This window comes from Mustela nigripes, chromosome 6, assembly GCF_022355385.1.
Source record: "Mustela nigripes isolate SB6536 chromosome 6, MUSNIG.SB6536, whole genome shotgun sequence".
Taxonomy (NCBI): Eukaryota; Metazoa; Chordata; class Mammalia; order Carnivora; family Mustelidae; genus Mustela; species Mustela nigripes.
The window spans coordinates 120,661,787-120,689,112 of record NC_081562.1 but is presented as its reverse complement, the minus strand read 5'-3'; the positions used below and the strand labels follow the sequence as shown (position 1 = coordinate 120,689,112).

Sequence of the window (27,326 nt, the reverse complement as noted above, 5' to 3'; positions counted from 1 at the left end):
TGGCTGAGGTCATGATCTCAGGGTCATGAGATGGAGCCCTGCATCAGGCTCTGTGCTCAGTGGGGAGTCTGCTCAAGATTTTCTCTCCTGCTACTTCTACCTTCCCCCAACTCCCTCTTGGTCTAAAACAAAATAAATTTAAAAAAATTAAAAAAAAGAAAGAAAAGAAAATACTAAAAAAACATAGGGATTCCCATCTTCTGAATAATTATGATCTAAGCCCAAACATTAAAAAGTTATAGGAAAAAAGACATTTGATATTCACCAATAAACTGATAGTGTAAATACCAGCTCTCATTTAAACATTCCTTCCCACCTAACCCGTGCTAGGTATACGGTCATTGGTTTTTATCTTGGATGCCATAAACGTCACTGCAAAAATACAGGACTTCGCTAGGCTGGCGGAAGTAATGCTGAGGAGCTGCTCAACCCTGAGCAATGACTGTGGTGACTGAAAGAGGTCTGAAAGAGGTCTGCTAATCAACAACTGAGAAAAATATAACACACAGACAATACATTTCACTTCCAAAGGGAACAATGAGAATACCAAATTTTAAAAATGAACAAAACGCAAATACTACTGAAGAAACTAAAGACTTCAAATATTTTTCTTAAAATGCTCTTTTTTATTATCCCACTGCAAAAGTCAAAAAGCTATTATAAAATGTAGTCGGCAATATTAGGACAACAAAGGAATACGCCAGCAGGATGGATTACATTTATGCTAAGAATTAGCACAGTTATAACTAGAACCTACAATGTTCTTAATTACATTTAAAATATGATCACAATTTATATTTCCTTTTCTAGATAAAGTTCTGATGGCTTTCCCACCCCACCATTTTCTTGCTCTTGTCATACTCTATTTAATGTGAATTTTAATTGGCCCTTACCTGCTATCTATTATTAATAAATAAGATGGACCTCAGAATAATAACATCAATATAGAAAGTTAACGGGATTTCAACCTTAATTGATAGTGAATGCTACCTATGCTAGAAGTGGAACTAAAAATGCACTTATTTCACAAAGACAACCAAAAAATAAGCCACCAAAACAAAGTCAGAATACAAAGCCTAATAATAAGCATTAGGTTTTATTTAACCTGAGAGGTAACTTCCCCTATCCCCAGTGCTTTGCGAGTTAAGAAATGCTGATAAACAGGGTCATGAAGCCACCAAAGTTTTCTAATAATTTTTAAACTAAGGACCCTGACTTCTTTTGCCAACTGTTTTCAGATAAACCACAAACTAACGCTAGAGGATAAAAACTGATAGTCACTAGGAAGTGGTGATGCAACATGGGGGCTTAAGTGGGTAGAAGAAGAATCAATGAAACAAGATGGAATTGGGAGGGAGACAAACCATAAGTGACTCTTAATCTCACAAAACAAACTGAGGGTTGCTGGGGGGAGGGGGTTTGGGAGAAGGGGGTGGGATTATGGACATTGGGGAGGGTATGTGCTTTGGTGAGTGCTGTGAAGTGTGTAAACCTGGTGATTCACAGACCTGTACCCCCTGGGGATAAAAATATATGTTTATAAAAAATAAAAAATTAAATTAAAAAATTTTAAAAAATTAAAAAAAAAAACGGATAGTCACTAAAAACGGAAATGGAAACAATACTAGGACAACCAAATTTCTACATGTGAAAGAATTAACTCAAATCCCTATCTCACACCATACACAAAAATTAACTCAAATTTTACATATTTTTAAAGATTTTATTTAATTATTTGTCAGAGAGAGAGAGAGCTTGCATAAGCAGGGGAAGCAGCAGGCAGAGGGAGAAGCAGGCTCCCCACTGAGCAGGGAGCTTGATCCAAGGACCCCGGGATCATGGCCTGAGCCAAAGGCAGATGCTTAACTGACTGAGCCACCCAGGTGTCCCTTAACTCAAATTTTAAGTCAAGGGATAACCCCTCATAGCCCTGGATTCGGCAACAGATTTTTAGATATGCCACCAAGAGCATAAGCAACAAAAGAAAAAATGGACACTGATCTTCATCAAAATTATAATTTTTGTACAAAGGATATTATAAGGAAAGTAAAAAGATAACCTACACAATGGGGAAAAAATTGGAGGCTGAAAATTTGATAAGGGTTTAATGTCCAAAATATATAAAGAACTCTAAAATTCAACAACAAAATGGCAATTTAATAATAAAAAGAAAATGGGCAAAGGACTTTAACAGACATTTCTCCGAGTAAGATACACAGATGGTCAAAGAGCACATGAAAAGATGCTCAACATCACTGGTCATTAGGGAAATGCAAATCAAAACCACAATGAAGTTTTATTTCACACCTACTAGAATGGATATAATCAAAAATTACAGAATGTAGTAAGGAGTGATAAGGATATGGCGAAATCAGAACCCTCCTACAATGCTGGTAGGAATGTAAAATGGGGCAGACTCCATGGAAACATTTTGATGGTTTCTCACGAAGCTAATACAGAATTATTATATAAGCAGGAACTTCAGCTCCTCGGTATATACCCAGAAGACCTGAAATTGGGGGCTGAAAACAGATACTCGTGCAGAAATGTACACTGCAGCATTACTCACAAAAGGTGGAAACACACAAGGGTCCATCAACAGATAAATGAATAAACACACACTGTGGAATATTATTCAACCATAAAGGAGAATGAAATTCTGACATGCTATAACATAGATGAAACTTGAAAACATTACATGAAGTGGTATAGTTACAAAATGACAAATATTGTGTAATTCCACTTCCAGGAAATATTTAAAACAGTTTAAATCTAGGGACAAAGTAGAATGGAAGTTGTCTGCAGCTGGGGGTTGGGGAACAAGTGAACTTACTGCTTAGGAGACACAAAGTTTCTGTTGGACTGATGAAAAGCTTTTCGAAATAGACAGGGGTGATGTTTACATGACATTTTGAATATATCTAATGCCACTAAACTGTACAACTAAAATAGTAAAAATGGCAAATGTTATATTCTATGTATTCTACCTTAAAGAAAAACTTAAAAAGTATATGTACATTCTGAGACATTGCTCTCCTTATAGCTAAAACAGAAATCACACTACTGCCATTAAGATTATAAAGCAAGTCTCAAAATGAAAAACAAATACTACATAATGAACGAAAATTACTGGCTAAATTCCTATACAAAACTGCTGCATATACAAAGTTCTGTACAATGCCATGAGATACAAAGTACTCAGCAACTTCTTTACATAGCATTTGTGTAAAGACCAAGATATAATCACAATGACATGATGTATGAAATCTAATGACCACAGTATAGGCAACAGAATTTAATGTATGTATCCCCCTCTATAAATGGTGTAGTCTGATTTACCTACTTCTTTGGTGTATAAACTGTTAACTGTCTCCAATTAACAGTGTTTACTGAAGGTGACTTTTGTACTGAAGTATACTTCAGTACAAAGTATCCTACTGTTATTACCTGTTGTAATAAATAAAGGCATGCATTTGAAAAACAAACAAAAAAAAAGAAATGCCTGCTGGACCTTTTTTTTTTTTTAAAGATTTTATTTATTTATTTGACAGAGAGAGATAGAGAGGGAACACAGCAGGGGGAATGGGAGAGGTTGAAGCAGGCCTCCCCCTGAGCAGGGAGCCAGATGTGGGGCTGGATCCCAGGACTCTGGTCTGGGATCATGACTTAATGCCCAGGTGCCCCTGGACTTTTTTTTAACAGCAAGAGCATGCAAGATAGAAGAGTAACCGCTAACATATAATATGAGAGCAGATATTCACCTTACAAATAAACTAATAGCACAGAAGTAGAAACACACCGTGAAATGTGTTTCACTGTGAAAAAATGCCACTGAGTGATTTTTCTATTTAACACTGAAAAATCCATACTACATGCGGAAGACTTTTTCACCTCATACAGAAATACCTAATCAGCAGTACCAAGGACAAGAATAAGAGTCCTGATTCAATTTAAGGAACACAAGCTCTGTGTACTACCAAAAAAATAAAAAAGAAAAGAAAGAAAAAGAAAAAATTGTAACCAAATGCTAATTTACACACCACTTTTCGTTCACACAGAACAGCTAGCTGTCAGCCACATGCCTAATGATCCTGATTTGCTGTAGAAAAGAACTGCAGAAATAAAAATATGGTCAATTCAAACTTGCAGAGTATACTTAATTTTGGAAACAATTTGAAGACTTTGCACGTTGAAGACTTTGCTTTTCCACAATGAAATAAGGAAATAAGGAAAAATAATTCACCTTTTAAATGAAAGATGAGAACAAAACATTTGTAGGACACTGGCAAGGCCAATAAAGTCCATTTTGGTTATTTCCAAAGGATTCAGTTGGGTGGTTGGGTTATGGACATTGGGGAAGGTATGTGTTATGGTGAGTGGTGTGAAGTATAAACCTGGCGATTCACAGACCTGTACCCCTGGGACAAGCAGAGAGCCGGATGCAGGGCTTGATCCCAGGGTGCTGGGATCGTGACCTGAGCCGAAGGCAGAGGCTTTAACCCACTGAGCCACCCAGGCACCCCTCAAAACCTTTCTTAATTTGAATCTCTTGCTCTAAGGATCAAAGTTCATGATTTTGATGGTGGAAATAAGGTTAACCAGATTTCCTAAGACAGGCCAACTGTACAGACAGTTTGAATGCTGGCCAAACATTTTTAAAAGAACTAAACAGAACTTATTTTTAAAAATATATGTATGGATGTATTGAAGTCTTAAAAACAGCCAGAGAAAGAACATGGTTTGAAAGATTACTTCGGAAATGAGATCCTGACAGCTGACTTCTAAATACCAACTTTAAAGATATAATTTCATCATCATCTTTCATTATGCTGAAAACAAATGAATCAGTAACAATAGCCAACCAAGCATTCTTTGCTTAGTAAAAATACCTTCCAAGATAGAGGCAAACAGGGAGGTAATTCAAGATAGTGACATAAAAAACCATGAACTCCCCTCCCCCCAGCAGACTCAATAAAGCTACAGCTGCATCTAAAACAACTACCTCTGAGAAGAACCTGGAAACTAGCTGGACAGCTGCTCCACAACAAAGGATAAGAAACCACACTGAGACAGTTAAGAGAGAAAAAGACACACTCTCACTAAAAACCCCAACCCCCACGTGAAAGCCCACAGAGGAAGGGGGCTCACAAATACAGAACTCCTCCCTGGGGAGGGATCTGTGCTACACCTCAGGCACCCTAACCCTTAGGACCTGTACCAGAAAGACAGCCCCCCAAACATCTGGCTTTGAAAACCAATGGCTCTTACATCCAGGAGAATCATAGGGCTGAGGTGAATAGAGTCCGCTCTTGCAGGGCTCCCACTCAGGCTCATTTAACTCAGGACCCAGTGTAAAAGTATCAGTCTGAAAAGAGCCTAGACCATATGTGAAGGAGTTTCATTTGCAAATCTTAAAGCATACACCAGAAGGGCAAAAGCCCACTCAGATTCCCTCCAACAACAGATACTCTGGAGGGTGCCATTTTTATGTTCTTTCTCTACCTTGCTATTGCCAATGTTGGCAGGAGCTATTTTTGCATTCTCAAAAAATTGTGCATTCTAAGACCTCCTCCCCCTCCACACAGTGCCACAGCTCTGCCAGAAGCAGCAGGCCAGTGCCCTGACCCCTACTGATACTCCCACTCCCAGAGGCCCCCATTCAGCAGGTGCATGCAACCCACACAGGGGATGCCTACTGAGTAGAAGACTCTGGTGGCCAGGGTGGATTGTGTTTCTGAGTCCCACAGGTCTAAAATAATTGGAGAGACAGAAAGAGACCATGAAAAATGAAGGCAAAGTTAAATAATCAGAATGATCACCCAGACAAGAACACCCCTTCAAGACTGGAAGAGATAGCTCTTTCACCTAACACAAAGACTAATACAAAGACAGGCAAAATGAGGAAACACAAACATGTTCCCAATGAAAGACCAGGATTAAACCCTGGGGCAGGGAGGGAAAAAAAGAACTTTAATGAAATGGAGTTAAATGATTTCCCTAATAGAAAGTTCAAAGAAATAGTCATAAATATGCTCACTGAACTCAGGAAAAGAATGGATGAACACAGAGAGGACTTAAAAAGATAGAAAATACATGACAGTAGCAAAGAGAAGTCCTAGAGCTAAAGAATAATTTTAAAAATACACTAGAGGGATTCAAAAACAGAACAGGTAAAGCAGAAGAAAGAATCAGTAATCTGGAAGAAATGGCAGCAAAAAGGATAAGAAGAAAAAATAATTTTAAAAAGTGAAAATAACTTAGGGCCTTTAGGACACCATCAAGCAGAACAGCAATTGCTTATAGGAATGTAGCAGAAGACCGAGGAAAAAAGGCAGAAAACTTATTTGAAGAAACAATGGCTAAAAACTTCCCTAACCTAAACAAGGAAACAAATTTTCAGATCCAGGAAGCCCAGAGAAATCCAAACAAGATAAAACAAAACAAACAAAATCCATACCAAAACACATTCTGATTAAAATGGGAAAAGTTGAGAGAGTATCTTTTTTTTTTTTTTAATTTATTTGACAGACAAGAGATCACAAGTAGGCAGAGAGGCAGGCAGAGAGAGAGGAAGGGAAGTAGGCTCCCCGCCAAGCAGAGAGCAAGTTGCAGGGCTTGATCCCAGGACCCTGGGATCATGACCTGAGCTGAAGGAAGAGGCTTTAACCCACTGAGCCACCCAGGCCACCTCTTGAGAGAGTATCTTGAAAGCAACAAGAGAAAAACTTGTTATATACAAGGAAACTTCTATAAGACTATTTCTTAGCAGAAACTTTAGATGTATTATACCATCCACTCTGGCAAGCAAAAAGCTGAAATCAAAAACTTCCAACTGAGATTAATCTATCCAGTAAGATTATCATTCAGAATTGAAAGATAGAGGAGGTTCCCAGATAAGCAAAAGCTAAAAGGGTTCATAACCACTAAACTGTCCCTACAAAAAATACTAAAGGAACTTCTTTAGGCTGAAAAGAAAGGAAACTAACTAGCAATAAGAAAACATGAAAGTAGAAATCTCACTGCAAAGGTAAATATATAGTAAAGGAAGTAGATTAATCACATATAAAGCTAGCATGAAGGTTAAAAGAAAAAAGAACTAAATATAACTAACCACCATAACTAGAGATAGGCAAAATTTAAAAATGTAAAAATTACATCAAAAACATAAAATATGGGGAAGGATGGAAAGTAAAAATGCAGTTTTAGAATTTAGCATTCAAATTTAATTTGCTACCAACTTAAAAGAGACCATAATATATGTGCTTTTACATGTGAGCTTCACAGTAACAAAGAGCAAAACTTATGGTAAATATGCAAAAGATAATGAAAAAGGAATCTAAACATTACAGTCATCACACCACAAGAGGAAAAAAAGAGAAAAAGAAAGGAACAAAGAGAAACTACAAAGTAGCCAAAAACAAACAACAAACTGAATATAAGGATATACCTACCAATAATTACTCTAAGTGTAAATGGACTAAATTCTCCAATTAAAAGATACAGAGTGGCTGAATGGATAAAAAACAAAACCCACCTATAGGCTGTCTACAAGATACTCATTTCAGAGGTAAGGACTAATGTGTGCAGACTAAAAGTGAAGGGACAGAAAAAGAGATTTCATGCAAATGGATCCAGAAGAAAGCTCAGCAGCTATATTTATATCAGAAAAAAACAGACTTTGAAACAAAGTCTGTAATAAAATACAAAGATGGGAATTACCTAATAATAAAGGAGATCAATCCAACAAGAAGATACAACATTTGCAAATGTTTACTTATAACACAGAAGCACCTAAATATATGAATTAAATGTCTGTATACATTCTGGAGAAATTGACAGCAATACACAACAGTAGGGAACTTTAATACTTATGTCAATGAATAAATCATCCAGACAGAAAAATCATTTTTTAAAAAAAATTATCTTTAAATGGCATATTAGAGCAGATGGACTTAACAGACCTATACAGAACATTCTACCCAAAAGGAGAATATACATTCTTCTCAGGTGCATATGAAACAATCTCCAGGATAGACCATATAGGAGGCCACAAAACAAATCTCAATAAATTTAAGATGGAAATTTATTAAGCATCTCTTCTGGCCACAATGGAATGAAGTTAAAAATGAAGTACAAGAAGGAAATGTGATTTTTCCCAAGTACATGAAGATTAAACATCTGAACAACCAATAGATCAACAAAGAAATCAAAAAGAATTTTTCAAAAGAATACCTTAATACAAATTTAAATGGAAATACAACATACCAAAAATCTATGGATACACACAAAAGCAGTTGTATAGGAACATCTATAGCAATACAGGCCTACATCAAGAAACAAGAAATGATATAACTTCACACCCAAAGCAACTAGAAAAAAAAGAGCCAGTAGTAGAAGGAAGGAAATAATAAATATCAGAGCAAAAATAAATGAGAAACTAAAAAGATAATAGAAAAGATCAATGAAACTAAGAGCTGGATCTCTGAGAAGATAAACTGGTAAAGACCAGAATGACTAAGGAAAAGGAGGACTAATACAAATAAAATCAGTAAAAAGAAAGGAGAAATTACAAGTGATACCAAAGAAATACATAGGATTTTAAGAGAATACTATAAACAATTATACACTAACCAACTAGACAACCTAGAAGGAACGGTAACTCCTAGAAACATACAATCTTCCAAGACTGGTCATGAACAAACAGAAAATCTTATTAGACCAATTACTAGTATGGACATTGAATCCATAATCAAAAAAATCTAAAATAAAAGAACAGATGACTTTCACTGGAAAGTTCTACCAAACATCCAAAGATTTGATATCTTATTATTCTCAAATTCTTCCCAAAAAATTGAAGAAAAGAGAATGCTCCCAAACTCATTTTATGAGGCCAGTGTTACCCTGATACCAAAACCAGAAAAGAGGGGGGAAAAGTTAGCAGACCAAATTCAACAATACATCAAAGTATCATAAGTCATGATAAAGTGAGATTTACCCCAGGGATACAAAGATGGTTCAACATCTACAAAATCAATCAACCACCATTAACAAAATGAAGGATAAAAACCATATAATTATCTCAATAAATAAGGAAGTGCATTTAACAAAATTAACATCATTTATGGTTTAAAAAAAACAAACTCAACAAAGTGGGTATAGACAAAATGTACCTCAACATATAAGACCATACACGACAAGCCCACAGCTTGGATCATACTCAACAGGAAAAAGCTTCCCACTTTTAAGATTAGGAACAAGGCTAGGATGCCCAGCCTCACCACTTTTATTCAACACAGTATTGGAAATCTTAGCCACAGCAATCAATTAGGAAAAAGAAATTGGAATCCAAATTGTAAAGGAAGAAGTAAACCACCACTATTTGTGGATAACACAATTTTATACATAGAAAACCCTAAAGACTCCAGGAAAAAGATTGTTAGAATAAATGAATTCCGTAAAGTTGCATGTACAATAGTGATATATAAAATTCTGTTGCATTTGTGTCCACCAACAAAAAAAATATCAGGAAGAGAAATTAAGAAAACAAATGCCATTTAGAATTACATTAAAAAAATACCCAAGAATAAATTTCACCAAGGAGGTGAAGGATCTATACCCTGAAACCTAAAGGATGCTGAGAAGAGGTGACACAAATAAATGGAAATAAATTCTATGCTCATGGAATGAAAAACATTGCAAATTAACCAAAGCAATCTATAGACTCACTGCAATTCCTATCAAAATTCCAATGGCATTTTTCACAGAAACAAAACCGCCCCAATATTTGTATGGAACCACAAAAGATCCTGAATACCGAAAGCAAATCTTGAGAAAGAGGAACAAGTTGGGAGACATCACACCCCCCAATTTCAAGCGATAGTATCTAAAAACTAAAGGAATTAAAATGTATGGTATTAGCATAAAAAAAACACACAGATCAGGGGGACAGAACAGAGAGTCCAGAAAAAAAGCCCAAGCATACATGGCCCATTACTTTATAACAAAAGAGGCAAAAATATTCAATGGGGAAAGGACAGTCTCTTCAATAAATGGTGCTGGGAAAACTAGACAGCTACATACAAAAGAATGAAACTGGACCACTACCTTACACTGTACATGGAAATTAACTCAAAATGGACCAAAGACTTGAATCAAAGACCTGAAATCATAGAACTCCTAAAGAAAACATGGGTGGTAAACTGTTTGACATCACTCTTGGAGATTTTTTTTTTTTTAATATAATTCCAAAGGCAGTGGCAACAAAATGCAAAACTAAATAAATGGGACTACATAAAACTCAAAAGTTCCTGCACAGCAAAAAAAAAAAACCATCAACAAAATAAAAGAGGCAATCTACTGAATGGGAGAAGAACTTGCAATTCATATCCAATAGGGGTTAACACCCAAAATATATTTTAAAAATTCATAAAGCTCAGTATCAACAAGAAACAAACAATTCAATTTTTTTAAAAAATGGGCAGAGGATCGGAATAGACATTTTTTTCCAAAGAAGACATACAGATCGCCAACAAGCACGTGAAAAGATGCTCAACATCACTAATCATCAGGGAAATGCAAATCAAAATCATAATAAGGTATCCTTTCACACCTGTGAAAATGGCTATTATCAAAAAGATAAGAAATAACAGGTGTTGACTATGGGCAAAGGAGAGCCTTGCGCACTACTGGTGAGGTTATAAATTGGTGTAGCCACTACAGAAAACAAGTCTGGAAAAGAGTAAAAAAATTAAAAATAGAACTCGCATATGATCCAGCAATTCAACTTTTGGGTATTTATCCAAAGAAAAACTAATTCGGAAAGATACATGTGTCCCTATGTTCACTGCAGCATTATTTACAATAGTCAAGATGCGGAAATAACCAAAGTGAATGGAAAAAGAGTTACACACACACACACACACACACACACACACACACTCTAGAATAGTTCTCAGTCATAAAAAATAAATAAATCAATAAAATCTAGCTATTTGCAACTTGTATGAACCTTGAGGGCATTGTGCTAAGTGGAAAAAAGTCACACAGAGAAAGACAAGTACCATATGATTTCCCTTGTATCTGAAATCTAAAAAACAAACAAAAGTCAGAGATTCAGAGAATACACTGGTAGTTGCCAGAAGGGAAAGGGATAGGGAGGGTGGGTGAAATGGGTGAAGGGAATCAAGAAGTACAAACTTCCAGTTATAAAATGAACTCATGTACAGCAAGGTGACTAGAGTCAATAATACTGTATTGCAAATTTGGAAGTTTGCCTGAAGAAAATAAATCTTAAATGTTCTCAGCACAAGAAAAAAAAATGGTGTGACTTTGCATGAAGAGAGATGTTAACTAAATAAAACTTAATGTAGTGATCGTTCTGCCATGTACACGAATGTCAAATCATTATGCTGTATACCTTATCTCGATTATACTTTAATAAAATAAAAAGAAATGAAGAGAAATAAGAACATGTTCTGATATGCTGAAAGACATAGTTTGAGAGCCATAAACCTTCAATTTAGTAGATTCTAAAGCTTTTTTTTTCTTTTACTTTAAACAGGTGAAACATAATCCTGTCTGAGAATGCTTGAGTTGTAAGATGGAGAGCAGAACAAACAAAATGGTCATATGTGAGGAACTCTAAATGAATACTGACAATATAAAGCAAAATAAGAATGTCTTCAATGTTGTGGAGTGTTGTTGTTGTTTTTGGTTTTTTGTTTTTTGTTTTTTCTGAGAGAGAGAATTAAAATACAAGACACAATAGCACTTAAGTTGGGAGGGAAGTATACAGAGTAGAAGTGTTCTAAGATTCCCTGGGATATTTTTCAGAAGACAATAAAGGTACAGATTAAGACAGGATTTTATAATAAAGGATTCATGTCGTAATTTCTAAGGTAGCCACTAGAAGAACATAATGTATTAACTTCAAAACTGTACATGGGGAAAACCAAAATGAAAAATGAAAACCCTAGTCAATCCCAAAGAAGACATAACAGAAAAAGCAGCTTACAAATTTCAGGACAAGAAAACACAAAATACGTTAGATTCAGAATTTTAAAAATCAGACATTATAATTAAGTGTACTGAGCAAACTCTAGTTAAAAGCAAAGACTGTCCAACTTGTACCTCAGAAAGCTCCAACTTAAAGTAATTCATGAAAGCTCTAATACAGCAGGAATACAGAAAAGTTGACAATAAAAGGATAGGAAAAGATATACCATGCAAATGTTAACAGAAAAGATATTTACTTTTAAATAAAATGTATTAAAAAGTATAAATGTATTAACTCACAAGCAAAATAACAAATTTGTATTCAACAACAATTTTAAATATATACAACAAAAACTGAACCAAAGTGCAAGAAAAAAAACAGTCATAAAGGAAAACTTTTCACAATATTTCTCTTGGTAACTGAGAACAAACAAACAAAAACCAGTAAAAACAGTATTTGAATAACTTTACAAACCTGACCTACAGACAAAGACAGACAACTATACTCAATGACTGCAGAGTATGCCTTCTTTTTAGACACAGGATACTTAAAAATACTGATTATATAGCTGGCCATAAAGCCTAAACAAATTTCAGAGGGCTAGAATAATACAAATTAAGTCTTCTCACCTCAAAGCTATTAAGGTAGAAATCAGGAAAAAAGATAAAATTAAAAATTCTTATTTGTAAATTCAAGAAAATTTTAAATAACCAATCACAAAATAATTCCAAGGTAATAAAACCAGGACCTAAGGAGAAATAGCCTTAAATGTTTACATGAAGAAAAGAAGGTTGAACATTTATGAATATTCCTAACTAGAAAAAGAGGGGCGCCTGGGTGGTTCAGTCAGTTAAGCAACTGCCTTTGGCTCAGGTCATGGTCCCAGGGTCCTGGAATTAAGTCCCACATCGGGCTCCCTGCTCTCCCCTCTCCTTCTGTCTGCCATGTGCTCTCTCTTTTCTCCCTAGAGAGAGAAAAAAATATCAAATAAATAAGAAAATCTTAAAAAAACTAGAAAAAGAATTTTTTTAAAAATGAAAAATAAATGAAAAAAATGAAATAAAAATTAATACACCATGAAGAAAATTAATAAGGCCAAAGTTTTATATCTAAAAAGAATAATGAAATTGCCCAAACTCCAGCAATATTAAGGAAAGAAAAGACAATAAACACCAATATCAGAACCAAAAAGAAAAAAAATTAACATAGAAACTGCACATATGTAATACTATAAGCAACTTTTTCAGTAATTTGAAATTTAGGTGAAATGGACCAAGTCTTAGAACAATATAAATCATTAAAACTAACTCAAGAAGAAATAGAAAGCCTGAACATTCCTGGAATCTTTAGAATAGTTACCCATATTCTTATCAAAAAGAAAGTGTCTGGGCCCAAGTAACCTAACAGGTTAAGTTCCCCTAAAGGACAAAGTAACTTCAGTTTTTCAAAAAATTGTCCACAGAGGAGTAAAGATTTCTCCCAACTCACTACCTGAGGCTAACATGATGTTGTGGAAATCTGATGAGAGAATGAGAAAGTAAAATTACAGGCTGAAGTCACTCACAGAAAGACATGTAACAGTTATAAAATATGTACCAATGAAATCCAGCAGAGTATATGAAAAGGGTAATAAATCTGAACAAATTGGGTTTCTCTCTAAAATATAAGTTGGTTTAATAGTCAAAAATCCATTTCAAAAAAGTCAACAGCCAATGAAATTTGCTATGCTGAGATTCTCAGGAAACAAATCACATGATTGTTATAATAAATAAATAAAACACCTGACAATGTTCAATGGCTAGTCATTTAAAAAGTCATTTTGCAAACTAAAAATAAATGGTAACTTCCATAATCTAGTAAAGGGCATAGATGAAAAAATTCTAGAGCAAATAAGACAAAGAAGAAATGCTGAAATAATGTCTTTTGAGATCCAGAACTTTAAAAACAAGGATGTTCACAGTCACCACTGAAATTCGACGGAGTAATGAAGGTTCCAGGTGGTTACAAAGAAGAGGGAGGAAGAGTCTTTATTACATCATGGTGGGACAACTGGATACCCACATGGGAAAAATTATTATGAGCCCAACTTCACACCTTACAAAAACTAGAGTATCAAAATCAAACAAAAAACTAGAGTATCAAAATCAAAATGGAAAAGGGAATAACTTTTTGATCACAAGTTAAGAAATTATTTCATGAATACAGTTCAGAAATCACTAACCTAAAGGAAAATGGTGCTCAACCAGCAACTTCTGCATACATAATAGGGGAGGCCAGCACAAAGAATGAGAAGACAAGCCACAGAGCAAGAGAAGGGGGTTGTAACACACAGAACTACTCCAATTCGTACGCTATAATCCCATTTCTAAAGTTCAACAAGCATTTTAAACAAACATTTTGTTTTAATGTTTAAAACAAACATTTTGTTTTAATATTTTTAAGTTTTTTTTTTTTTAAATGTCCACCCATAAGGAGGTTGAGGAGATTGTGAATGGGAAGAAATATACAGGTTGGGGCACCTGGGTGGCTCAGCAGGTTAAAGCCTCTGTCTTCGGCTCAGGTCACGATCCCAGGGTCCTGGGATCGAGCCCCATATCGGGCTCTCTGCTCAGCAGGGAGCATGCTTCCCTTCCTCTCTCTCTGCCTGCCTCTCTGCCTTCTTGCAATCTCTGTCAAATAAATAAATAAAATCTTTAAAAAGAAAAAAGAAAAAAATATACATACAAGTTACTTTCAGGATGCTTGATTTTTTTTTAAGATTTTAATTTTATTTTTGCAGTGTTCCAAGATTGTTTATGCACCATGATTTCTTGAACCAGATGGTGATCTCCTAGCTATTGGCATTATAACCAGTTTTAAAACTGTCTTATAAAAGTTATGTGTATTTCTGTGTACAAAATACATATTAAATGATGTTTGAAAAAAATCACAATGAATTTATAAAACTAGAAATAACACAGGTACTATGCTCGAAAGGAATGATTCTGTAAGATTAACAACAGAATGGTACTATCAGAGGAATAAAAAACAAAGTCAACTCTCTAGTTGATCAAAGTGGTTTCCCATGAGGCATAGGTTAACAATTCTGATTCTGCTTCACATGTACACTGGAACTGATTATGTAAATGGATGGTAGATGGTCACAGCCAGGTTTCTCACTGTTAAGAATGGGAGTTTACAAAGAAGCGGGGGAAAGGACCTAAAATGACCCACTCGTTAATGAATCAGTTGACGACATCAATAAGAATTTATGTTTAGCCTAGTTACAGCTGATTGCACACAAAAATGTTTATAACGTGTGTATCTACATGGATTAGTGTACACGCGTGTATTTCTTTGCTCTGCCGGCTGAGAGCACCTAAAGTAACAACACTCTGGTAGCAATGGGCAAACCATCACCCAGATCCTGGGTCCTAATCCCATTCCCCAGGAAAAGGCACTAGGGCTCCCTGAGAAATGCAAGTCCAGGACTGGAGCACTATAAAAAGAGCCTGGGACACCTTGCAGTGTCAAAAGCAAGGAACTGTTAAAACTAAACAAGCAAGCCCACACTGATGGGAGCCGACTGAAAGGGCTCCCAACACCCAAAAATGGAACATTCTGAACAACAAAATAAATTTAGTATTGCATTATAACTCAAAATATCAATCAATATCCATGAGCCCACACTGATATCAATAAATGAGTGATTAAATAAATGGTAGAAGAGAGACAAAATATGCCAAAGCTATTATACAGATAGTTTAGCTTCTAAAGGAGGGGAGCATAACACACTACTCTAGTGGGGGCTGCACAGAGAGACCTCCTGGCATGCAGTACAGGACGGAAAGAATGGGAAAAGATGAACAGGAAAGGAGAATGGGAAGAGAGAGAAACTTGACAATGGAGAAACGGGACAAATACTGCTTTACCCTGTTGGCCAACATCAACAGTCACAGGTCAAGATGACAGTATATATTCCTACCCCTGATACAATAACAATGGTACTTTACATCAGACAAACTCCAAGAGAGGGGATTTCCACAACACACCTGACTAGTATTTGTAGAAGGGTCAAGGTCACCAAAGATAAGGAAAGTCTGAGAAACCTTCAGAGCCAAGGGGAGCCTAATGAAATTACACATACACACAATGAATTATATTATATTATATAATTATATATATAATATATATATATTATATATATATTATATTCCCTTTGTATTATATATATATACAAAGGGAAAACAGAGAATATGTGAATAAAGTATAGACAGACTAGAGTTAATAATAGTGTATCAGTATTGATTCACTAACTGAAATGAATGTACCAAACTAAGGTAAGATGTTAATAATCAGCGAAAACAAGGTATAAGGTGTACTTGGGACTTTTTACTATCTTCATAATCTTTCTGTAAATCTGAAATTGCTCTGAAACATAAGGTCCATTAAAATTATTTTTTTTAAAGCCAAGAAAGCCCAGAATGTATATGCAATATTGGTGTACAACAGAGGGGATATTACAATTTTATGTGGAAAGGACAAACTACTGAGTTAAGTGATTTGGAGACCACTGGCTATTCACGTGGGAAATAAAATTAGAATATGACTTCACTCCACATATAAATCACAGTTGGACTAAAATTCCAAAGGCATAAAAATTAACTATCTTCATTATCAGAAGAAAATCTTAGAGAACATCTTCATGACCTTGCAGTAGGTAGGAAAGCATGAGGGGCAAGAAAAACCATTAACCAGAGAGAAAAGATTGATTTGTCCACATAAAAGTTATCAACTTCAATAAAAGAAATGATACTATTTAAGAACCAAAGGACAAACTGTTGACCAGTAAAAATGATGTTCAACCTAAAATGCTCCATAAGATACATTATACAAATAAAGACATTCTGTAAAAACGTTAAGAAAATGATAATCAGTAGAAAAAAGGAAAGGATATGAACTGACACATCAGAGGAACAAATGGCCACTCAACAAATGGAATTATGCTCAGTATCAATAGTAATGCACATTTAACACTTAAGATACCATGTTTTACCCATTTCTCCCATGGGGGAGAAGTATAAAGGTTTGTGGTATTGAAGCTCAGCAAGAACATGGGTGAAGGAATCTTTAAGGCACTGTCCACGGGACACTGAGTGCTTCAGTCACTCTGGGGGACAATTTGGCAACATCCATTCAAGGTTTACATCTTTTCTTCCAAAATATAACAAAAGGAGCAAATCCAAGTCTTTCGTCAACAGAAGTATGGTTCACTGAATTGTGATATTATGGAAGAGTATGCCTTGGTTTACTAGAATGAGGTAGAAAATAAATAAAATCCTAAAAACCGGGGGGGGGTGCCTGGGTGGCTCAGTGGGTTAAAGCCTCTGCCTTCAGCTCAGGTCATGATCCCAGGGTCCTGGGATCGAGTCCCTCATTGAGCCTCTGCTCAGCAGGGAGCCGGCTTCCCTCCCCACACCCCCACCTACTTATGATCTCTGTCAAATAAATAAATAAAATATTTAAAAAAGAAAAAAGAATGAGGTAGATAGATATACAGAGGTATGTACAGATAGAAAGTTATAAAGATACACACGTGTGCACACTCGCACACACATAGAAAGTTATAAAGATACACACGTGTGCACACTCGCACACACACACCCCCCAAGGAAATACAGTTCTGAGACATTACTTGATATAGGAAAGGACATTATAGAAAAACCCCGAGTATGACAGAATTTGATTAAAAAGTAAAGAACAAAACAACCTAAAAGAGTATTATTTCTGGACATCAATATAGAACTGCTGAACGTACAGAACGTTCTTGAAGGATATTCATCCAACGGAGAACGAAAATGAGATTAGGGGCAGGGTAAGGTTGGGTAAAAACTCTCCTTCCTTTTTTATCTACACATCTTTGACAAGGAGGATGTTTTTATGGATTCCTTGTGTAATTAAACACTTTTTTCCTTCGTGAAATAAGTAGAAAGGGGAGAGGGAGAAATGGCCTACTAAGTTTTACACCGAAAGTATTTGGAAGTAGTTTCCCATGTTGAGTACTATGGGCACTGGAGTAGCTGTGAGCCACTCTCTCCTGCTGCATGAGCATCTGCTCTTCGGTTATGCTCTCCAGCTCAGTGCCCTGGAGAGAACATTGCTAAGCAACATTGTCTAGGGTGAGAAAGACCCCTGACTGGTAAACTGTATCTGGTCTGCAAGGAACTACAAGGGAACAGTAAGCATCTCCTGCGTGCACCACGCACTACAGCTTCCCTGAACGCTGGAGCTTCTCTTGCAACAGGCACATCTTCTTTGCTTGACTCTAACCCTGCTGGGACATATGGGTCAAAAAAGATCACAAAGCCAGGTGTGAGTCACACGGGCACTTGAGATTTGCACAATGTGAGCCAGTTACGTGGGTAAAGTCCTTTTCCAATTCTGAGTAGCCTCTGCTATTTTTATGAGTGACCCTTCGACTGCCCCCATGAACTACAAATACTCCATTTTATGAACTACAAATACTCCATTTTAATCATTCCTTGAGATAGCTGTAAGCAACAATATTTTGCATTCAATTAAATCGAGGCATTTTTGGCAAACAGCAAGGCATACAACTTACTCACTACACAACAGCAGTAAATTTATGGTTCAAATAAATTTCATCTATAATTTCCCAAACCACTATGGAAAGTTAAATCATTCATTTTATATAGTAGAACACAATGTGGGACTATATAAAAACTAAAACGAAGCAAAAAATTTTTTTCCAAAGGACCTGGCTTCCAAGCCAATGTCTTGAGAAAAAAAGAATTTTTATGTATTTGAAAATCAAAATCACTTCCTAAGAAAAACTAATCCTCAGTGTAAATTACAGTGGAAAAAATCATTACAGACGGATAAAGATGAGACAAAACTTGCCAAAAGGTAGGTACGGATATGCTTGAGAGAACAAGGAAGGGTAACTCCAAATTTGTGGCTCAGCTTTGTTAAAATTATGGTGCCAGTAACTGCCACATCGAAGACCGCCATCGCGCTGCTTACAGAACGGCACTGGCTTAAACCAAATTCAGGACAGTCAATGCAACACACAGAACATTTAGTCACACACTATGCCACTTCTTTTGAGGGGTTCTTAAAAATGCAAGGCACAGGGGCACCTGCGTGGCTCACTGGGCTAAAGCCTCTGTCTTCAGCTCCAGTCATGATCTCAGGGTCCTGGGATTGAGCCCCACATCAGGCTCTCTGCTCCCCAGGGAGCCTGCTTCCCTTCCTCTCTCTCTGCCTGCCTCTCTGCCTACTTGTGATCTCTGTCTGTCAAATAAATAAATAAAATATTAAAAAAAGAAAATGCAAGGCATAGCTCCTCATTCCTGCTCACATTCTGTTCTAATAATTCGGCAAAAGGTCCATGAATTTTTTTTTAAGTGCTGATTTTCACACTTATAAATACAGAAAACAAACTGATGGTTGCCAGAGGGGAGACGGCTGGGAAGATGGGCTAAATGGGGCAAGAGGCATGGGAGACGCAGGCGTCTAGTGATGGGATGAATGAGTCCCGGGAGCTTAAAGGCACAGCATAAGGAATACAGTCAATGACACTGTAACAGTGTTGGGTCGCAACGGATGGCAGCTACACTTGTGGGCCACACAGCATAACCTACAGAGAAGCCGAATCACTACTCTGTACACCTGAAACTAACGTAACATTGTGTGTTGACCAAACTTAAAAAAAAAAAAAAAATTAACTAATGAATTAAAATTTCTTTTAGATGAAAAATAAAAAGGCTGATCCTAGAATAAAACTTCCAAGGGGGCACCAACCTCCCTCACATACCTCCCTAAAACAGGTCAGGAGGATAGGATTCTGCACACACATACATATATACAGGAGTTTCTTCTCTTTCTTAGAACCCTTTATTCCAAGTACCACTAAATCTCGCCACTGATGATGAGGTGAACTATGTTTGTTTGTTTTAACTGAAACCCTTAACGACATATGTCAACTTCGGACTAGTTTTTTGACCTGTGGGGAGAGGAAGAAAGAAAATGCCAGAATGGTACAGAGACTGTGTTTCATTTCTTCTTGTTGTTGTTGTTTTGTTTTAAAGATTTTATTCAATTATTTGACAGAGACACAGCGAGAGAAGGAACACAAGCAGGGGGAGTGGGAGAGGGAGAAGCAGGCTTCCCACTGAGCAGAGAGCCTGATTTGGGGCTCGATCCCAGAACCCAGGGATCATGACCTGAGCTGAAGGCAGACGCTTAATAGCTGAGCCACCCAGGTGCCCTTGTTTGATTTCTTTAAAAAGTGAGGGGTCTGAAGTATGGCAGAAAAGTTCATACCTGTTATCAAATCTGAGTGAAGGATAATAAGACTATCACTGTATTTGGCACACTTTTTTGTATGCTTTAAAACATTCAATTGTTTTAAAAAAGCACTTTAAATGCATGGTAGTATTCCAAAAGGCAAGGCTGTAGAAGGGCATCATCACGAGCCACCAGGTCCTTTGACAACTCTTATCACGGAAGGATGCGTCAGAGTTGATTTTGTGCCCCTCGCTCAGGTTACAGAAAAACAAGCCTGACCCATCTGTGATCCCTTAAAGCGATGCGGTTCTTCCCGGTGAACAAGAAAACTTCAGTAATGATGCACGGAAACCCGCCCCTCACGGGTTCACATACCTGCATCGCTCCCGGATCCTGTCGACAAGGCTGGCATGATGCACACCGCAGGCCGGGACAGCACACCCCAGACACCCGCCACTTAGAAAGCCACGGAGAATTCCAGTCCAGTGGCCTGCAGCCACGCTGTCGACCAAGATTTATATCTCAAGCAGGCCGTTTCTAAAAAAAGAAGAAAAACACTTTAAAAATAGTAATAGGGAGGCGACTAAATTGCAACGTTCTACAACTAATTCAGAGTTCTTATTCCAACACGCTTCACCAGTCTTCCAAATCTGTCTGCACGCTAGATGCACCTAGGGAAAAGGGTGAGAGTTTTTTATTTGGATGTGAAATTTCTAGTTAAAACCACGAAAGCTCCTCCTGCATGTATCAAGGCTTCCAGAAAGATTTTTGCAGTTGGTCTGAGGGCTGCTGAGTGCAGATTAAGAACGTAAAGAAGGTTTTGGGTTTTTTTTTTAAGATTTTATTTATTTGACAGACAGAGATCACAAGCAGGCAGAGAGGCAGGCAGAGAGAGAGAGAGGAGGAAGCAGGCTCCCCGCTGAGCAGAGAGCCTGATCCGGGACTCGATCCCAGGACCCTGGGATCATGACCTGAGCTGAAGGCAGAGGCTTTAACCCACTGAGCCACCCAGGCGCCCCGTCAAGAAGGTTCTTCACGCCAGTGCTATTCTAAGATGCTCACAATCTATTACTGTGATTCCACACTATATTTCTTTTTTTTTTTTTTAAAGATTTTATTTATTCATTTGACAGACAGAGATCACAAGTATGCAGAGAGGCAGGCAGAGAGAGAGGAGGAAGCAGGCTCCCTGCCCACGCTATATTTCTAATGCAGAACAGAGGCTCTGTCGATGGTCCATGACTTACAAACACACTTGTGATTTGTTAACTAGCTCATCCTAACATGCCACTGCCAAGTCCTCTAACTGAAACTGCCAATCACCTGGAGAAACTACTAGAATTGAAAATGTTAGGGAGTCGCAGAAGTGTTAGCAATCTAAACGAGGCCTCCCGGTCCATGCTTATACACAGAAGTCTGTTCTTTCAGTAAAAAGCTAAGCTTGATGCACTTCGAAAAAATAGCATTTTTTTTCAAAAGCTGTTTTAACTAACTACGGGTTATCCCACCATAAGCAGGAAGGCGCTGTTGTCTCCTATCGGAAGAGCAAGGACTTCAGAGTTTGGCCTAATCTTTCAACCTGCTAAACCGTGATCTTGGAGGATGTATTTGATCTTACTGCACCTTCACTTCCGTCTATACGAATGGAGGTAACAACAATTTAGAATTGTTTGATAATTAAATACGCTAAGACTCACAACACACCGTCTGGCAGGTGACCAGCGAACAAGAAATGCTGGCTCTTGTGACTGGAGCTGTTTACTTCAGGCAATGAGATTATAAAATGAAAACATAAAAGAAAGTAGCGAGATTAAAATTTACGCTGGCCTGACACCTAGGAGAAGGCCATGTGGTTTAAATTTGGACCACTGCTGCCTAATAACGGAAAATACACTCCATTTACATTTTTTTTTAGAAATCAGAAGACCCGCACAATGTGTTTAAGTCCATTTTTAATGCATTTTCCCCTAGTTCTCTATAAAGCAAATTCAGTAATTTAAAAGCATATTTTAACATATATTAACAAGAAAAACAGATATTATAAACACTCGAAAAACTGGCTCACTTCAACCCATAAAGTCCTTAAATTGCTGATTCATATTACAGAATAAGGAATAAAGGGCTTGCCAAATTTCACTTGAAAAAGTCTGAGCTGCAAAATTCTATTAAAACCTTCTAAATTAGCTTTTTAAGTATCAAAGCAAACGTTAGTATGAAAAAATTCACCAAAGTGACTATCTTGAACCAAACTAATGCAGTGGCCTGCATTTTGTTTCATATTACAAGGGTTGATAAAGTATGCAGAGAAGACTGTTAACTGAAAATATGAGGGCAGTTATTTTAAAAACCAAATAAACTCTAAATCACGAAGCTAAAAATAAGTGAGAAAGACAAAGTTTCATTAATGCCCATCTCTGAGGCTGTTTTCCCCAATAATTTTAAGAGGCAACTCTGCTTTGCTTTCATAAATTATTCTAACAATCAGGATTAAAATTCAACTCCATAAAAGTGTTCCTTAATTACAGTCTGTATGAAACAGACCATACATGATTTAAAGAAGGCACTCAGTAAGACTATTGTTTTGATGAGAAAAAAAAAAAGAGGAAACAGTTGAAATTTGTAAAGCGTACGCACACTCCTTTCTACCATTAGGGCAATATGTATAAGCATGTAGGTAGATAGTTATCGTGTGTGTGTGTGTATGTGTGTGTGTGTGTGTTACGTAGGTAATTTAAGCTCTTTAGGCCAAAAATCCTAATTTAAATAGTATAGATTGCTTAACTATAGAAATATTTGCACACCATGTCTACGCCATAGATACTAACCCCTTCTTCACACCTTAAAGATCTTACAGTGCTTCACTTTTATAAACCACAAACACCATATATAGTAAGTGATCTTATATCATTCTATTACTATTAAGACAACCTTACATCCCCACAGCAAAACATCCTTCTGAGTTGATATTGGTGCTGTACACATAAACCCATTTATGAAAGGCCTCAGCACTTCTCACTTTGTATTTTATGATGAACACTCAAGGTTAATTCTTTCCAAAGTCATATTACTTAAGAAATATATGCTACAGTGTAATTATCTCCTCAGAACATATCTATGTATACTAATAAAAAGCAAATGGTTTGATAAAATCCCAACCAGTAAAAAATGCTCACTATTTTGTGCAATGAAGCAGAGTTGCTGGGTTTAACTCTCAAACTGAGCTAAATTTTTGCAGTGATCATGTTATTTTCTTTGGCTAAATTTATTGAAAATACTTTGGAATTTGTCAGAACCCAGCTGTAATTATTACTGACCGTTGTATGGAATCGATTTACTACAACACCAAAATACCAGCTGTTACAGTACGTCCTGAGAGGGATTACCGAATATTCTTAAATTGAAGTTCAATCCATCTTTCCATAAAAAAGAGAGAGACCCAAACGCCAGGAACCCAACAGCGATATCAAGTGCACCTGAAACATTTACAATACCCAATAGAACTATTACAACCCTCCTTTAAAAAGGCTTATTTTTGAAATTTCATTATTCCAGTTGCACCTTGCTTCTATATATCACACAGTATCGGGTTCTTCTGGCATCGATCATGTGGAAACAGTGAACTATGTGAAGGTCTACAAGCTTACAATGTTCAGTTTCTACTGGCCTTGGGTAATCCTTAGGGCTCCCGTGGTACTCATGACATCTAATGGTCAACCATGGAAGTGCAAGTGTTTGTCGCAGAAAGTTTTGAGTTTTCAGTAAAGCAAAATGGTGTCATTGCACCCAGAGAAACAGCATATGCTGTTTCATATGCTGTTAAGAACTATTAAGTTCTTACACACAACTATTAAGAAATATACACTCCTCCTGTGTATATTAAGAAATATACACTCTTCTTCCTCTCAATACTTCACTGTAACACCACTTCTGACACCAACGGCGGTGTTCCACACATCAGACAATTCTGCGGCACGAGCTGTGTCCTACAATTGAATTCAGTTCTGGCCCTCGCCACCTGCAGACGGCATCAGATCCCACAGGTTAAGGGCACAGCCCCCACAAGACTGCCCCCACCCCCATGTCCATTGCAAGTTCAAGCGGTCACCTGTGCTTCTGATCAATTCACTATAAATCAGAGGTTCCCATGAATCCCTGTTTGATTTTTATTAATTTGCAAGAGCCACTCAGAGAACTCAGGAAAACATTTACTGACTAGATCACCGGTTTGTTACAAAAAGATGCAACTCCGGAACAGCCAGATAGAAGAGATACCAGGGCAAGTATGTGGGAAGGAGCACAGGGCCCCTGGGCCCACTCTCTTTCCTGGTGCATGACTCTCCACACCCCCCCCCACCACATCCCTTCTCCCACCTCCCCCCACCCACACCCTTCCCCCACACCCCTGGCACCTCTACCCATTCACTAACCCACAAGCACTCTGAACTCTGTCCTTTTGGGGTTTTATGGACACTTCCTTATATAGGCATGACTGAGTCGATCCCTGGCCATCAGTGACTGACGCTGCCTCTAGACCCTCACACATCTCCAGAGGTAGGACTGCAAGTTCAACTCTCTACCCAACGCTGGTCCACCGGCGACCAGTCTCCATTCTCAGCAGCTTTACAAAAGGCACTGGTGTTACCGCAATTGCAGGTATGACTGCAAGGGGCACATCACCAGTAACAAGATGACCTTTATTACTCTTATCACCTAGCGTTTTAGGAGCTCTGTGCCAAAAATGGGAGGCAAAACCAAATATAGCTTTCTTATCATACACTACAACATGACACAGACCCACAAAGTTTAAGCAGCTAAACAAGAAATCAATGCCGGACCTAGTTTCCAAACACATTTCCTCTCAATTTGACAGAATATGCAAGAACATGAAAAGATTTTTAAGATTTTATTTATGTATTTACAGAGAAAGAGAGAATATGAGAAGGGGGAGGGGTAGAGGGAGGAGGAGAGAACCTCAAGCAGATTCCACGCTGAGCACAGAGCCCTACATGGGGCTCAGTCTCAGGACCCTAAGATCACGACCTGAGCTGAAATCAAGAGTCAGACGCTCAGCGGACTGAGCCATCCAGGTGTCCCAAACATGAAAACTTTAAATTATCATATTTAAAAATCCTATTAATATGCTACTGTTTCAGGAGCCAGTAACTGCAGCCAGTAATCCAACCACAGGTTACTTCACCTGTTACAAGTATTCTAAGCTACACTTTCAAAATCGAATACAGCAATAAAATAACACAAAGAGTATACTTTTTCTAAAAAATTTATGATCCCAGGGTCCTAGGATCGAGTCCCACATCAGGCTTCTTGCTCAGCGGGGAGTCGGCTTCTCTGTCTGCTGCTTCCCCTCCTTATGCTGACAAAAATCTTTAGGAAAACCTCAAGATTTTTTTTAAAAGCTCGATATGAAAGATTTACAAGTTATATGTTAGCTAATGCAAGCAGCAAACCGGTATCTGTTAACATTATTGAAAACTTCATAAATCATACCTGTTAAGACAACAGAGGAGGCGACCCAGAGCTAAATGGCATAAATCCACTTGCCTAAAATGGTATTTATACCATTTACACCAGCAGCTCTCTGAGTGTGGTCTGCAGACCCCCAGTGGTCTCCCAGACCCTCTCAGAGGGGTTCATGAGGTCAGATTATTTTCATAAAAATACCGAGATGCCATTTGCCTTTTGCACTGTGTCAACATCTGCACTGACGGTAAAAAGTAATGGTGGGAGAAACTGCTAGAACCAGACTGGAATTGTTCGTCCTTGCGCTCTTCCATGCCAAGCCCTCACATTAAAACAGACGACGACAATGACAAGGGAGGAGGAGAAAGAGAAAAAATGTTCCCTCTAGAATGTTCTTAATCGAGTAAAAGATTCTTAAATCAAATTCCTATATAACTGCCTCTTCAGCATCCATCTTTTTAGTGTTCAGTGTGATGAAATGAGAAGTACACAGAGAGTGCTGTTGCTGTAAATGAAGTCATGTCTGTCTCAAAGAAAAACACCTGTGTGATCGTTACTGTAAACCAAACCAGTCGTTTTTCTCGTGGAAAACTATTTTTACTTAAAAGAACAACGGAAAGACAAGTTATTCAGCTATTCCCCTCACTTGAGTATTTGGGAAACATTTTCTTGAAAATGAATGAAATAAATCTGAGACTTTGGGGAAAAAAACCTGACAGTATTCGTTGCTAACGATAGAATAGAAGCTTCGAGCAAAAAATGTAGTTGTATAAAACTCAGGTCCATGAGAGGTTGCCTCCTCGGCCTCACCTTGCGGGGGGCTGAGAAATGCAAACACACTAGAATCCAGTCCCCAGTTTGCATAGTTCCAGCAGCTTCCAACACACAAAGGCTCTTCTGAGATCAGTGGCGATATTAAGCCATGTGATTTTTTTTTTTAAATAGTCTACATGCGGATTGTGAACCAATATTTTTTTAAATATCGATATGTGATATGAAAAAATCATGCACGAATAAAAGATTCATTCAAAGTGCAAGACGGAGCAATGGATTTCACAGTTGCAACATAAGTTAATTGGTACACTTTCAGATTCCACATTGCAACTCTCTTTAATAAACAACCATGCAATCAGTTTTGGTGTTGTATCAAAGAATCTCCACGATTCATTGAACAGGCCACCAACACACTCGTCCCTCTTCCACGTGCAGACCTGCGTCATTTTCTTCATAGCCACCACCCAAAACATACAGCAACAAATGGAAAGTATGCGCAGAATTGGAAATGGCGATCTACTAATCTAGGCACCGGAGAAATTTCCAATTTACCAAAGCTTTTGTTTTGGGAAACAAGTTATTTTTCATAGTAATGTTATTCTGGGGCACCCAGGTGGCTCAGGGAGTTAGATGTCCAACCCTTGATCTTGACTCAGGTCAGGATCACAAGGCCCCACCTCAGGCTCTGTGCTGGGCGTGGAGCCTGCTTAAGATTCTCTCCCTCATCTCTCTCAATCCACCTCTCTTTAAAAAAAAAAAAAAAAAAAATATATATATATATATATATATA

At 37.5% G+C, this 27,326-nt stretch overlaps 1 protein-coding gene across 3 annotated transcripts in view; it reads right to left on the bottom strand.

The window, feature by feature from the left end:
- Positions 1-27,326, bottom strand: part of MPP7 (MAGUK p55 scaffold protein 7) — a 286,825-nt gene that overhangs the window by 191,459 nt on the left and 68,040 nt on the right. For all 3 annotated transcript variants that reach the window (XM_059404113.1, XM_059404112.1, XM_059404111.1), the window contains one exon: positions 20,660-20,821. In XM_059404113.1, the coding sequence (XP_059260096.1) occupies positions 20,660-20,665 (6 nt within the window). In that variant the 5' untranslated portion in view covers positions 20,666-20,821. The remainder of the gene's footprint in view (positions 1-20,659; positions 20,822-27,326) is intronic.